A 16,716-nucleotide genomic window follows, 5' to 3' on the forward strand; every position below is an offset into this window, starting at 1 on the left:
TTATTCCAAACTTTTGGCCACCAGTGTGTTTGTGTATGTGTGTGTGTGTATATATATATAATATTACACATTGCATTTTCTCAGACTTTGAACCCTGCTGTAAAATGTACATGTAATATTTACTCTTTTTGCATACCAGTAGCCTATTCTTATTTATTTAAGCTAAAATGCAGTGCAGACCTGCTGGTTAATTTGCTGTTGATATTGTTAATCCCTATTGTTGGGTTCGAGTCCACTTTAGTCAAGTCCGAGTCGTTAAACAATCGAGTCTTGAGTCCAAAATGGTCCGAGTCGGACTTAAGACCCGAGTCCGAACTCGAGTACCCTAATTCTAGTAATTATTATTGTTAATTTGCTAGATTTTTTTTTTCTTTCTTTTAAAGAATTTCTCAATTTTTATTTAAAATGTTTTAAATTCACAAAACATATGTCCTGGATGACTAAGCATCTCCATAGCAATACATCCTGTAAGTGAGTAATGACATTTAAATCAGTCACCCACACCCTTAAATCAGTGCATTATGTAATCATTTCTACAGGATATGTGTGTGTTTTTTTTTTTTTTATTCTGTATCCACGGGGTGTCGCCACTGAGCAGTCATGGGTCTGAAAGTGTTTGGAAACTCCCTTTTAATTCTCACCTGAAACATCTCTTCAGGATTAGGCAGCGAAGAGGAACAACTGAGTCCCAGAGTAGTGCACAGTCTGTAAAGGCTGTTCTGGCTGGTCTCTGAATGTTCAGAATCCTGATCTATGTGGAGAAAGAGTTTTCCAAAAAAACTGGAATGTTGCGGAAATGCCTCACCTGAACTTTCCAGACGAGATTCAAACGGACTGTCCGATGTAAACGGATTTTACCGCGCCGAACAAGGAAACCGAGGGATCCAAAAGTTAAAGAGGTAACACCACTTACGGCATCTTTTTTTACTACTATACTTTTTATTTTTGAAAAATGGTGCAATGCATCTAAAAAAAAAAAAAAAAAAAAAAAAAAAAAAAAATCTATCTATCTATCTATCTTACATATATGGAAGTAAAGGGACGCGTTCTGGGGATATGTGCGTAGTTTTGGAGAGATTGGTGTCCTTTTCGCACAGGCGCAGAATAGACGCTTCACCTTGAGCGGGTTTGAACATTAACCTGAAACAAATAGGAGACCTGCAAGGTTTGGAGGAGGGGGAGTGAGGGGTTTGGAGACAGAACGACTCTTCCAGTGCTAATGTTCTTGATAATGGGTAACCTGTGGGAAAATGAGTGAGAGAGAAAGAAAGGGAGATTGTAAGTATTGTTGATTTATGGGTGTGTCGCTGTACCCGTCAGGCTGCCATGCATGGGCTTGTTTCTGTAGAGATTCCAGATCAGTTGCGCAAGTGTGCGCAGAATCAGGAGGTGTGTGTGTTCTTGAAGTAAAATAAGCCCTCTGCCCTATACTATAGGAAATAAAGTGATTGACTGATTTAAACGGGCGTTCATTTAGTTCCATTCATTAATTGGCATTTACATGGTCTAAATCCATAACACTGTTTTGATCCTCGTATGGTTTTTTTGCACAAATCTGAACAGCCACGTGGTCAAACGTGGTTGGCATGGTGATGAGTTGTTTATAAAAGGTGTGTGTCTCTAGATGTAAAAAAAAACCAATTAGAGTAAAAAAAAATTAAAAAAAAAAAAACATTTAATCGTTTACTCACCCTCATGTTCTTCCTAACCTCTATTACTTTCATGTAATGTTAGCCTCTCAGTCACAAATTCATTTTCATTGTATGGAAAAAGAGAGCAGCTGCAGCATTCTTTAAAATTTCTCTTTTTGTGTTCCACTGAAGAAAGAAATGTATACTGTTTTGGAACAATATGAGAGTAAATGACAGAATTGTATTTTTGGCTGAGCTAAACCAAGGTCCCACATTTGTATTTTTTCTTTTTTCTCCTGTCATTCACCTGTTGTACCTATAATACATACCAGTTCCCACATTTCACACTGTTCCCAGAATTGCTCAGAAATACTTGTAGGACACTTTGTTTTCACTCCATGTGAGTTTAAGGATTCATGTTGATTAGGAAGGTTTCCCATGCTGCAAAATGTTGTTTATTCTGTGGAAATTAAAACTGGTTTTATTTGGCAGTCAGTGTGAGGCAAAGTTACTGACAATGAGCTGGTTTTGCTCCAGGGCACCAGGGTTTTTAAAGTTATCCTCAGTAACCATGGTATACAAACCACTTGTTTATCAGCTGGCACCTCAGATCAATAACCACTGTGCTACCACCACCCAGCTGATTGATCAGTGTTTGATCAACAACTGGAAGTGTTTATTATGTTGGCGTGTGTTTTGTGGAAGATTAGATTAGCCCAGGGTTTAAGTAATTTTAATCTTTAATCTAAAACACATGATTAAATTATGTCTGGTACGGTCACAAAAACCTCACCATCCTGAACAACACTGTGGCAGCAATGGAATCATTCAGAAGAGGTTGTACTTCCTTCGCCAGCTGAGGAAGTAAAACCTGCCATAGGAGCTGTTGACACAGTTCTACTCGGCCGTCATTGAGTCTGTCCTGTGTACATCTATAACTGTCTGGTTTGGTTCAGACACCAAATCAGACAGAATGAAACTACAACAGACAGTCTGGACTGCTGAGAGGATTATTGGTGTCCCCCTGCCCACCCTCCAAGACCTGTACATCTCCAGAGCAGCCTGATCTCAAATAAAATTTGGCAAGTGTGTGCCGATTTATCTTTAGCCGAAATCGGTATACGCTGACAGAATTTGAAAACACTGCCTCCAGAATCTAAAGCGGTAAGTGTTTCAGAGCATATAAACAAGCGCGACATCCATTTATATCCAGGAGAGGTCGCCAGAAGCCAGTTGTAAAAATAATTGTTTTCAGCTGAACAGGGTGTAAAACTATGAAGAGAAATGCTTATTTTATTTAATCTACCCACCAACCTAAACCCAAATCTAACCCTAACCATTAGTAGAGACAAAATGCAATGTTAGGGATAAAAATACAACATTCTTGTCATGCTCGTGATTGTTTATACAATCGTGATTACTTCCTTGTTTGAATGGGGATTGAATTGTGGTCTCCCATGCAACTGACGCAACGTGCTACCAGTTTTGCCATGAGGGAAAGTAATTGTTGTTGAGACGTTCCAAATATGTCCCAAACACACCCTGCACTCCCTCTTTGAACTGTTGCCCTCTGGTAGGCGCTACAGAGCACTGAGCGCCAGGACATCCAGGCACAAGAACAGTTTTTACCCTCAGACCATTTTTTGACATGAATAATTAAACTGCCTTCAGGACTCCCCCATAGTGCAATAATGTAAATACATATCTCATGTACATATGTAAATTCACTCATATTTAATTCAGTAACTGTACATACCCCTACCGTGCACATACATTACCACTTGCACATGTACATACACCATTCTATGTTATATGTCCTATTATTTGTGTGTCTATTTATACTCTTACCTTGTTTTATATTCTTTGTCTCACTTTAATGATCTGTGTGCACTTGTTTCTCCTATCACCAAAAAAAATTCCTTGTGTACGTGAGAACGTTTGGCAATAAAGCTCATTCTGATTCTGATCCTGAGAACAGGCTGATCTGCCGTTATATCATTATATCTGCCATTGACAGTTATATAGTCAGTCCTGTGAACTGTAAGACTAATTGATAGTGTGACAGTTCCGGTGTGGATGGAGATAGTGTCATGAGACAGACAATGAAAGTGAGACATTCCAGAATTGTATGGTGAAGAAAGAGTGACACTGATCTGGAATATATGGAGATCAAACTTTGAGACAGTCCTGGATTGTAAACAGAAAATAGAGTTATATTTGGATTGTACGTAGGTAAGACATATCTGGATTATATGGAGATGATTTAGTGAGAACTCTGGATTGCATGCATGTGATAGTGTTAAACAGTTATGGAGATTACAATAAGAGACTGGATTGGATGGATAATATAGAGTGAGAAATTTCTGGATTGTTTCAAGGTGATAAAGTGAGACAGTTCTGGATCATACGAAGATGATGGAGTGAGTTGTAGATCGTGTGAAGTTTAAAAAGAGAGACCGTTATGGATCGTATGGAGGTGAAAAAGTGAGACAGAACTGGAGTATATGGACATTATAAAGTGTGACTTAAGGACTGAAATTGGCATGATAGAGTGAGACAGTTCTGGATCATCTGAAGATCAACGAATGAGACAGATCTGGATCATAATGGTATGATAGAGTAAAAATGTTATGGATCATTTGGAGATGATAGAGTGAAACAGTTCTGGACTGTATGGAGAGTATAGAGTAAGACAGTTATGGATACTTTGGAGGTAATGAAGTGAGCCAGAACTGGAGTATATGGAGATTATGTATTGGGTTGTATTATTGTTTACTACAATATGAGAGTAAATGACAGAATTGTATTTTTGGGTGAGCTAAACCAAGGTCCCACATTTGTATTTTTTCTTTTTTCTCCTGTCATTCACCTGTTGTACCTATAATACATACCGGTTCCCACATTTCACACTGTTCCCAGAATTGCTCAGAAATACTTTTAGGACTGGGTTGTGTGTTGGGTTGTATTGGGCATGATAGTGTGAGACAGATATGGAGTATGTGGAGATGATAGAGTGAGACTTGGGTTGTATTGGGCATGATAGAGCGAGACAGGTGTGAATCATTGAAGATGATTACGTGAGGCAGTTATAGATTCTATAAGCATGTAAGACAGTTCTGGAGTGTAGGGGATTCCAGGTTAATGAATAAGGTTCTAATGTAGGTGCTGGTGCTGTTCACTGTGAAATTCGTTGTGTTTGGCCCTGAGCAGCTTCATAAAAACCAAAACTTTAGTGATCTGAGGGAAGAACAGCCAAGGAAGGATGGAAAAAACAGAATGGAAGAAGAGGTGGAGCTGGGGGAGGAACCCAAAGATTTATACAATTATCAGTCTTTAGGAATGCCACTCCAGCTCTCAATAGGCTGCTGCAAAGCCCTGAAACACACACACGCAGGCATGGATTACATGAAAACGTCAGAGGCTATACTTTTCAAGGATGAAATAAGACTGCAATCTAATACGATAGTCAGCACACCTCTGAAGTTTGGAGATGAAATAATGATTATATTTCATCCTTATAAAATATTCAAATCTCTGTAGTAGATTTATTTCACATCACACGGATATCTAGTAAAACAATATACCTCAGGTGGTCTTCTCAGATTCGTATGTTTTTTTGTCTGTCAGTGTGTTGTGTGTTATTGTGCTAATGTACTGTAATAGTAGCTGTGAGGGAAGGCAGACTCTACCATACAGACACAGCTAATGTGCAGTTAGCATGTCAGCTATCAGCACATTTCCCCTCTGTCTCTCAAAAAGCTGATCCATAGCTTTGGGAGCAACTTAAATGACCCTCAGCAGTTCCCCTCAACACTTACAGAGGAATTTATAGGTATTCCTAAACCCGAAATTCCTTAGGTTTTGGCTTTGAAAGAGTGGAGTTAGTTCATCCAAAAATGAAAACCCTCTCATCATGTCGTTCCAAACCTGAGTGACTTCCTTTCTGGAGTTGTTTAAAAGAATCTTGGCGTTGCTCTCTTTTTCCATACACTTAAAGTGAATGGTGACTGAGGCTGTTTGTTCCTAACATTCTGCATAACATCTCCTTTTATGTTCCACAGAAGAAATAAATTCATAAATTCATAAATTAATTCACAACATGAGGGTGAGTAAATGATGAAAGAATTTTAATTTTTCTGTAAAATGCCCCTTTAAGTTCTCACAACTGTCTGCGTTTTAGAGACAAACATGGTCCTGTCTCACACAGCTGTGATGTTGCACATAATTGCCCATGTTATAGCTTTTGTGTAACTAACTCAAGATGTATCGCTCATTGTGAAATGTCTGATCTCTTAGACTGAAAAGCCCTTCTGCAGTGTGAGAGAATGTGAATTCCAGTCTGTGCCATCCACCTGGTGAGCACCATACCACTAGTATAATCAAACAAACTGCAGTCTAGCGATATGGCCACCATTGCTCAATTTTGTATGCGTGTGAGTGACCATAACCATAGTTTTCCTGGTTAACATCCCTCAGGCTCTTTTCCTCCCAGATTTACCTCCATTTCCTTTTACCCACATGAACACACACCTTCTGCTTGTTATCATCTCTGCTGTTGTGCGTGCTGGTGTGCTAAGCCAGGTTCTCTTGTGCTCACTTTACACAGTTAAAACAATAGTCCAAAAATGAAAATTGTATAATAACTTACTCACCCTCCAAACACATATGACGTTCCAAACCCATATGAACTTTGATAGACAGAAGGAAATAATTTAATGTATGCCCCATTGACTGAATTCAGTGCAATGGCAGCAAATAGTGACTCTTTTATTTTATGCTTAATAAAGCATTCAAAAGTTTCATCAAAGTAGTACATGTGACTCATGCATCCTTTAACAAATCTTCTGAAGGCATACAATCTATTTGTTGTAGTTATCCACTCTATTGATAAAGTATGTAAACGGCACTGAAATCAAATATGGTGACCAAACGTCATGTTGCCATATCGCAAATTTGCAGGTCAGAGTTTACTAAACTTAAACTTTGGTATGCAGCGAAAGACAAAACTTTGTCGCATGTGCGTGCGTTTCTGCTTTGCTGTGTGTACAAGTATGAATGGAAGGGATTACGTTTTAGTCACTGAGCGTCGCTAAGTTTGGAATGGAATACTAGCATGGAGCTTACTGCATACAGCGCAGTATACACTGAATGCTGCCTACTATTTTTTACTAACACTTTACAATAAGATTGTATTTGTTAACATTTGTAAATGCATTAGGTATCATGAACTAACAGTGTTAATTTATGTTTAAAAATACAATCATTCATGTTAGTTCATAATGCATTAACTAATGTTAACATATAAAACTTTTAATTTAAAAATGCATAATTTGTTAAAATTATCATTAACTAAGATTAATAAGTCCTTAAAAAGTATTGCTCTTTTTTTTTAATCATCTCATTGTACATTCTTAATCCAATTTTGTGTATAAAAAGCCTTAAAGGAATAGTTTACCCAAAAATGAAAAATCTCTCATCATTTACTCACCTTCATGCCATCCCAGATGTGTATGACTTTCTTTCTTCAATAGAACACATTTGAAGAAAAATATCTTGGCTCGGTAGGTCATTAAAATGCAAGTGGATGGTGATCTGACCTTTTGAATTTCCAAAAATCAGACAGTCAGGATAAACGTCATCCATACAACTCGACTTGTTCAATTAATGTCTTCTATCGCTTTTGGTTGGTAAAAGATCAATATTTAAGTACTTTTTAACTATAAATCATCGCTTCATGTCAGCAGCAGTATGCACATTCACGAGAGGGCGGAGTTCACGCGGTCTCCCACGTGACCTATTTGCGTTGCGGACGTAATCTCACATTTTTCTCTCGGTTGAGACATCCGGGATGAGCATACAAACGCACCATTGTGAGTAAACTAACAGATACAAATACAGATCTGAAACAAACTAAGAATTTGTACAGCGTTCCTCCTACTCAGTTGTAAACAGCGATGCTCTTCCGGGTGTGTCGCACATGCGTCTGTTCTTGCGTGAACATGCCAACGTGATTACGTCACGCGCGTACTGCTGCTGACCGGAAGCGATGATTTATAGTTAAAAAGTACTTAAATATTGATCTTTTTCACACCAAAAGTGATCGTTTAGCTTTAAAAGACATTAACCAGCGGAGTCGTATAGATGATGTTTATGCTGACTGTCTGTTCTTTTTGGAGCTTCAAAGGTCAGATCACCTTCCACTTGCATGTTAAGGACCTGCTAAGCTAAGATATTTTTTTGTTTTTCTTCAAATGTGTTGTGCTGAAGAAAGAAAGTCATACACACCTGGGATGGCTTGAGGGTGAGTAAATGATGAGAATTTTCATTTTTGGGTGAACTAACTCTTTAAATCTTGGCAGTTTGATCCAATAATAAACCAATATAAATTTAAAATGGGCAGCATATATTACTTCCGGTTCATTCATCACACTGGAAATGGAAAGTTAATTCAGGCACATTGCTTTGTGGGATATAGTATTCCTTGCAGTGTGCTCTGTTGCAAACAACACATTATAGCAAATGTAGTATGCCATCTGGGCATTCCATGCATAGAAAATGTGCATATTATGCACACATATACAGCACATTCTATATACTTAAGAAATAGTTGTATGAAAGTATGCGATTCTAAACACAGCCAGTGTGTGTTTCTCACCATAATTGGTGTTGGACAGTTGTTTTGTGTGTGTTTCATTATTTCTGTGTGGTTGTGCATGTGCTCATACACTTTTTGAATGGTTTCTGTGGAAACACTAATTGTTGCTATGTTTTTTTTTTTTTTGTGTTTTTTTTTTTTTTTTTTTGGGAGTACAACATTTGAATCCACCCTAAAACTGTTAATGCATGACACAAACACACCGACACACCTTTACACCTGTAGGAACAGCAGAACAGGCAGTGAGAGATTTGTGTGTGTGAGAGAATTACACCAGAGGTAAAACATCCAAAAAAACTCTGATCTGTGATGTCATGCAAATCCATTCCTAACATCTATTATTGCAGTTCTTAATATTATGTAACTAAATGCAAATGAATCATTTGCAACTTGCAGCGAACAGCAGTGCTGTCTGTACATGACAGTCTCTGTGTTTCTAACTTTAATCCTGGATTAGACTAATGTAATTATTGTGAGGAGTCTATGAATTTTGTTTTGCCAGCTCTGCATGTTGGTTCTACTCTGTTTGTTTCTGTGCATTTCCATGGTGAAGAAGTGAGTCAGTGTGCTGCGGTCTGATTGGTCCAGTGACCGGCTGAAGTACTAAATAGAGCTCTGACAAGTGCTGCAATGTGACAACCAGTGAGTCAATTCCCAATGTCGTGAATCAGTATATCGTGAACACGAATTCCAGCTCCTTGGTTTTCACGGTGCATTCTGGGAATTTTTAGGGAGCGAACGTTTCGGTGCACTGGAACGATTTTGCGATTGGGATAGCCCTAAAAATGGCTGGATTACTGAACTAGGGAGCTGATTGAGACACACCCAATGTATATAATCACAACATCAGCTGCAGTTTTCTTATTTTTAACGTTGTGCAAGTGTGAGAAAGAGCACGTGTATACAGTAGCGGTCTGATGCTTATTGTTTTTAATATTGCTTTAACACACCCTTTCTCAAACACTCATTTCTCTCTCTCTCTCTCTCTCTCTCTCTCTGTGTCTGTCTGTCTGTCTATCTGTGCATCGCTATATAGCTATTGGTCTTTTTATCATTACCTCAAATGAACCCAGCTGTTTATAATGTTAAACAGAATCATTTTCAAGTTGATGTTTAGTTTAGTCCTTTATTTTCATGTGAAGTTCGTCCTTTGTGAATGTGTGTGTCTCTGTTAATCGAGTGAAATGACCTCCCTGGGTAAATACATCTGCTGGGTGTGTTTATTCTTGATATTATGCCTGTGTTTAAATGTTTTACACATTATGAATGTGTGTTTGTGTGCGTTCTGTTAGGGTGTGTCTCTCTCTCTCTCTCTCTCTCTCTCTCTCTCTCTCTCTCTCTCTCTCTCTGTCTGTCTCTCTCTCTCTCTCTCTCTCTCTCTCTCTCTCTCTCTCTCTCTGTGTGTGTGTGTGTGTGTGTGTGTGTGTGTGTGTAAGGGTGGAGCTGATGACTAGGTGTTCAGGAATGAGAGGTGCCTGTAGCTCATTGAGAGTGTTTGAGATGCACACCATCAGGATCAGACCCTGATCTGTGTGGACCACCAATTCGTGATAGGGATTCAATGAGAAGGGAATTTCAATTTTGTTCACCAATGAAGAATAAACAATAGTCTTCATAACGACTGTTTTCCAAAAAGCTTTAGATTTTTATTTACAATGTATGCTATTTAATTTGTATTAACATTTCTTCTGTCTCATACCAATAATATAGGGGCTCCAAAAAGTATTTAGGCACTTAAGCCAATCTTAAAAAATGAATGTCATTGCATTTACTAACAAAAGATCACTTGATATCGGCAGACAAAGTGTGATTAGTCCTGCTGAAAAGACCAATTTAAAGGAAGATTCTGAGTTCAAGTTGCAAAGTTAAAGGTTTAGTTCATCTAAAAATGAAAATTCTTTCATTTACTCACCTTCATGCCATCTCAGATGTGTGACTTTTTTTTTCTTCTGCTGAGCACAAATGAAGATTTTTAGAAGAATATCTCAACTCTGTAGGTCCTTTCAGTGACAATATATATAGTGTCATCTAGCGCTCTGCGCATGCGTCGAGCCTTGGGAAATGTAATTGAGCTTGAAATCTTGAAAGAGACTGCAATGACAAGATGTACAGTGAAAAAGAAGTTACATTTTGGTCTGTTCTCACTGCTTAACTTGTATTGAAGCATACTGGTCTATGCCCGTTTATTTTACTTTAGTGCTTGTCTAGCTAGTGGACCAGCATAACCATGTTGCTCATGTGCAAAACACAAGTAGATGGTGAAGCTGAATGACCAGTCTTCTTGGCTAATGCTGGTTAACCAAGGCAATCTTGCTAGTTAAGCTAATCAAAAACTCTTGTTGAACACCAGCATGCTAACATCCCATGTTGTGGACCAGCATTTATAACACAACATATGCTGACGACCTGCTATGTTGGGTGGGGAAAAACCCTAACCTATAATACATGTGAGACAACTGACACAGTGATCAGGTGATCCATCAGAACTACAGTTGTGCTCAAAAGTTTGCATACCCTTGGAGAATTGGTAATATATGTACCATTTTTAAAGAAAACATGAGTGAGCAGGCAAAAAACATTTATTTTATTTCTTATGGGATTCATATTCAACTCTAGGTTATAACAGAATGGCACAATCATAAAACAAAACATGGCAACAAAGAAAAAAAATGAAATGACCCCTGTTCAAAAGTCTGCATACCCTTAGTTCTTAATACTGTGTATTGCCCCCTTTAGCATCAATGACAACATGCAGTCTTTTGTAATAGTTGTCTATGAGGCCCCAAATTCTTGCAGGTGGTAAAGCAGCCCATTCGTCTTGTTAAAATGCCTCCAGGTCATGCAAAGTCTTTGGTCATCTTGCATGAACTGCACGTTTGAGATCTCCCCAGAGTGGCTCGATGATATTAAGGTAAGGAGACTGTGATGGCCACTCCAGAACTTTCACCTTTTTCTGCTGTAACCACTGGAGAGTCAACTTGGCCTTGTGCTTAGTGTCATTGTCGTGCTGGAAAGTCCAAGAGCATCCCATGCGCAGGTTTCGTGCAGAAGAATGCAAATTGTCTGCCAGTATTTTCTGATATCATGCTGCATTCATCTTGCCATAAATTTTCACAAGATTTCCCGTGCCTTTAGAGCTCACACACCCCCAAAACATCGGTGAGCCACCACCATGCTTCACAGTGGGGGTGGTATTCTTTTCACTATAGGCCTTGTTGACCCCTCTCCAAACATAGTGCTTATGGTTGTGACCATAAAGCTCTATTTTGGTCTCGTCACTCCAAATTACAGTGTGCCAGAAACTGAGGCATGTCAAGGTGTTGTCGGGCATATTGTAACCGGGCTTTTTTGTGGCATTGGTGCAGTAAAGGCTTCTTTCTGGCAACTCGACCATGCAGCTCATTTTTGTTCAAGTATCGTCGTATTGTGCTCCTTGAAACAACCACACCATCTTTTTCCAGAGCAGCCTGTATTTCTCCTGAGGTTACCTGTGGGTTTTTCTTTGTATCCCGAACAATTCTTCTGGCAGTTGTGGCTGAAATCTTTCTTGGTCTACCTGACCTTGGCTTGGTATCAAAAGATCCCTGAATTTTCCATTTCTTAATAAGTGATTGAACAGTACTGCCTGGCATTTTCAAGGCTTTGGATATCTTTATATATCCTTTTCCATCTTTATAAAGTTCCATTACCTTGTTACACAGGTCTTTTGACAGTTCTTTTTTGCTCCCCATGGCTCAGTATCTAGCCTGCTCAGTGCATCCACGTGAGAGCTAACAAACTCATTGACTATTTATACACAGACACTAATTGCAATTTAAAAAGCCACAGGTGTGGGAAATTAACCTTTAATTGCCATTTAAACCTGTGTGTGTCACATTGTGTGTCTGTAACAAGGCCAAACATTCAAGGGTATGTAAACTTTTGATCAGGGCCATTTGGGTGATTTCTGTTATCATTATGATTTATAAAGGAGCCAAACAACTATGTGATAATAAATGGCTTCATATGATCACTATCCTTAAATAAAAGACACATGATCAGTCATATTTTCAAAATCAATGCCAAAATGTCACAATTTCTGCCAGGGTATGCAAACTTTTGAGCACAATTGTATATCCTATTGAGATCTAAGGTCCAATTTCCAGCGATGCCAACTGAGGTCTGGATAAATGTTTTATGGTTGAATGGTATGTAGATGAGCTGATCCATATTCTTTTCTGTAACATCTGATTTGCCATAGTGATGCAGCACCTGTCAGTCTCATAATTCTGAGTGAAATAGAATCATGGCACACCAACTACAAAGACTGCCTACTACAAGAATGGCCACTTAAAATAACCATGAGATGCTGTGACTCTCAATGCAATTTATACACCTAAGAAACATGACAAGAACCTAGAACTTGCTTGTCTGTGAACACTGATAATAAAAATGACATTTTTGGCAGAATGTTCCATTTCCAGTCTCTCTCCCTCAACTTTCCTGTCTCTCTACTGTCCTAAAATACAGGCAAAAAATTAAAAAATAAATTGACCATAATAGCCCATGAATGAAAAAAAGATACTCAGAAATTACTTCTGTTTTTGTGGCAGGTGCGTGATGTCATCTGGTCGTGGATCTGTGGGGGACCTGATTCCTCCAGATGTGCTGCAGGTGTTCAATGAGCGGCAGGGGGGAAGGGGCAAGCACGGAAGGCGACGGGCTGGATCCTTCAGCCGTGCGTTCAAGTGGTTAAAGAGGCAGCGCAGGAAAACCCGCCGACACACGACAGATATACGTGGAGACCTGCTTGCACCTGGATCACCTATAGAGTTACCAAAATCAACACTTAACACAGGTAATACTTTAAGAAACACCAGAAGGAGGGGGCCTGGGTAGCTCAGCGAGTATTGACGCTGACTATAACCCCTGGAGTCGTGAGTTCGAATCCAGGGTGTGCTGAGTGACTCCAGCAACCAAATTGGCCCGTTTGCTAGAGAGGGTAGAGTCACATGGGGTTAACCACCTCGTGGTCACGATTAGTGGTTCTCGCTCTCAGTGGGGCACGTGGTAAGTTGTGCGTGGAGAGTAGCATGAGCCTCCACATGAGGAGTCTCCGCGGTGTCATGCACAACGAGTCATGTCATAAGATGCGCAGATTGACAGTCTCAGAAGCGGAGGCAACTGAGACTTGTCCTCCGCCACCCGGATTAAGGTGAGTAACTGCGCCACCATGAGGACCTACTAAGTAGTGGGAATTGGGCATTCCAAATTGGGAGAAAAGGGGATAAAAAAACAAAACAAAATAAAGAAACACCAGAAGGGGTCAATCAAAGAGAACATGTCAATAACATGTGGTGGAAATACAGTAAAATAAAATAAAATATATATGACTAAAAATAGATAACATTCTTCTGATGATGTGGATTTGTTTACTGGTGGGCCTTTTTCTTTTCAAGGAAGGCTTTTATGTTTTGCATTGAACAGAACATACTGTAAACTGGTTCTGTATGCATACAATTGATAAGAAGAATGTCCTGTAAAATAAAGAAAGGGGAAGTGCAGCTTGGTTAATGAAAGGGATCTTGCATCCTGTATGTGTTGGGAATTAATGTAGAGGAGTGAGCATTAACATCAGTTTGAATAAGCCCAGCTACAGCCAGTGCTTGTAAAATGTGAATATATGCATAATGGTGAATGGTGGCTCAGTGGTTAAGGCCCTGGGTTACTGATCAGAAGGTCAGGGGTTCAAGCCCCAGCACTGCCAAGATGCCACTGTTGGACCCTTGAGCAAGGCCCTTGACCCTATCTGCTCCAGGGGCGCTGTATCATGGCTGACCCTGCACTCTGACCCCAGCTTAGCTGGGATATGTGAAAAAAAAAGAATTTCATGTGCAAATGTATAACGTGATAAATAAATACAATTATAAATTATAAACTACCGTTTTAATGCTTGCTCACTGTTAGGACATACTTTGCTGAATGAAAATACTTGCATTTGAATTTGTAACACTTGCAGATAAGAATATTACTGTAAAATACAGAGAGATTTGTCCCCATGTATATTAGATGTCTTTAACTACAATGTACTAACATTAAAATACATACAATACAATGTACTTATTGTGTAACTAAAAACTTTTGTACAAAATTCTCACAAGATTCACATTGTTGGTACTGAGGTTGAGGTAGGTTTAGGGTTTAGGGTAAAGGTTGGGGTAGGGTTAGGTTTAGGGGTAAGGTAAACAGTGTAACTACAGACATAATTAAATGCAGGTAAGTACAACGCAACAACGCATATGCACATAATAAGTACATTGTATCAAATGCTTAAGTACACAGTAGTTAAAAACACCTGATATGAAGTGGGTCCAAGAGATTCATGTGCAGTGACAGAATGTGACTTGGGTTTTCATGTTGTGAATTGCATGGCAATTTAATTGAAAAAGAACTGACAGGGGAAGTCACGTGACACCATGCGAGGATCGGACGTGTGAACGGCGAGCTCTGCGCACTTTGCTAGTTTTAATACCTTTTTTATGACATAAACCAGTGAGATTCGATTCACTCCGTTCCATAACTGTTCAAGGAGGACAATATGTAAAAGAATTCAAAATCCTTGGCCTCTGGAGACATTAAATGACACTTGCGTGCTCGAAGCAGGCCCCGAGCCTGGGAGTCGATTTAGTCGGAGAAATGTGGGAAATGCGACAAGATGCTGAACGTGTCGGCAATGCTGATGAAGGTCGTTGCTGACTTGGAGGATCTTGCTGTGATAAGTTGATCGCTCACTGTCATGGAGGTGAAATTTACTGATGTGGTTACAAAAGTGGGGGATGTCGAGAAACTGAACGATTATCTGGAGTCATCGGAGAGGGAATTATCTGCTAATCCGCTAGCGACCAAGGTGGATTTGGAGCATGTCTGGGAGAAGTTGGAGGACATGGAAAACCGTAGCCGGCTGAATAACGTCCATATCGTGGGAGTCCCGGATGGAGTGGAGGGACAGGATATGGTGGAATTCCTGGATGGGCTCTTTCCGAGTCTGCTCGGTATAGCAGTCTATAAGCTGGAAATCAAGCGAGCTCACAGGGTTTCGGCTCGCGATCCGCTGAGGGAGACAGGCCCCAATCAATTTTGGCCAAATTTCTGAGATCATCCGATAAAGATCTTGTGTTATGCGAGGCGAGGAGTAAAGGAAGGCTTTCTTGGAAGAACCACAACATTTTCTTGTTCCCAGATTTTGCGAACTCGACGAGAGAAATGTAATCGATTCAAGGAATGCAAGAAACTTTTACATCAACGGAAGGTCGCTTTTGCACAGATACAGTGCATCCGGAAATGATTCACAGCGCTTCACTTTTTCCACATTTTGTTGTTACAGCCTTATTCCAAAATGGATTAAATTCATTATTTTCCTCAAAATTCAACAAACAATACCCCATAATGACAACGTGAAAGAAGTTTGTTTGAAATCTTTGCAAATTTATTAACAACAAAAAAACGGAAAAAAAAATCACATGTACATAAGTATTCACAGCCTTTGCCATGACACTCAAAATTGAGCTCATTTGCATCCTGTTTCCACTGATCATCCTTGAGATGTTTCTACAACTTGATTGGAGTCCACCTGTGGTAAATTCAGTTGATTGGACATGATTTGGAAAGGCACACACCTGTCTATATAAGGTCCCACAGTTAACAGTGCATGTCAGAGCACAAACCAAGCCATAAAGTCCAAGGAATTGTCTGTAGACCTCCGAGACAGGATTGTATTGAGGCACAGATCTGGGGAAGGGTACAGAAAAATTTCTGCAGCATTGAAGGTCACAATAAGCACAGTAGCCTCCATCATCTGTAAATGGAAGAAGTTTGGAACCACCAGGACTCTTCCTAGAGCTGGCCGCCTGGCCAAACTGAGTGATCGAGGGAGAAGGGCTTTAGTCAGGGAGTTGACCAAGAACCCGATGGTCACTCTGACAGAGCTCCAGCATTTCTCTGTGGAGAGAGGAGAACCTTCCAGAAGAACAACCATTTCTGCAGCACTCCACCAATCAGGCCTGTATGGTAGAGTGGCCAGACGGAAGCCACTCCTCAGTAAAAGGCACATGACAGCCCGCCTGGAGTTTGCCAAAAGGCACCTGAAGGACTCTCAGACCATGAGAAACAAAGATTGAACTCTTTGCCCTGAATGGCAAGCATCATGTCTGGAGGAAACCAGGCACCGCTCATCACCTGGCCAATACCATCCCTACAGTGAAGCATGGTGGTGGCAGCATCAGGCTGTGGGGATGTTTTTCAGCGGCAGGAACTGGGAGACAAGTCAGGATTGAGGGAAAGATGAATGCAGCAATGTACAGAGACATCCTTGATGAAAACCTGCTCCAGAGCGCTCTGGACCTCAGACTGGGGCGAAGGTTCATCTTCCAATGGACAACGACCCTAAGCACA

At 40.0% G+C, this 16,716-nt stretch overlaps 1 protein-coding gene across 1 annotated transcript in view; it reads left to right on the forward strand.

Annotated features, from left to right (window-relative positions):
* Positions 1-634: 634 nt before the first annotated feature.
* Positions 635-16,716, forward strand: part of LOC127411631 (uncharacterized protein KIAA1522-like) — a 41,727-nt gene continuing 25,645 nt past the window's right edge. Inside the window, exons 1-2 of the mRNA XM_051647327.1 lie at positions 635-899; positions 12,879-13,123. Coding sequence (XP_051503287.1) covers positions 754-899; positions 12,879-13,123 — 391 coding nt within the window. The 5' untranslated portion in view covers positions 635-753. The remainder of the gene's footprint in view (positions 900-12,878; positions 13,124-16,716) is intronic.

Source organism: Myxocyprinus asiaticus, chromosome 21, assembly GCF_019703515.2.
Source record: "Myxocyprinus asiaticus isolate MX2 ecotype Aquarium Trade chromosome 21, UBuf_Myxa_2, whole genome shotgun sequence".
Lineage (NCBI taxonomy): Eukaryota > Metazoa > Chordata > Actinopteri > Cypriniformes > Catostomidae > Myxocyprinus > Myxocyprinus asiaticus.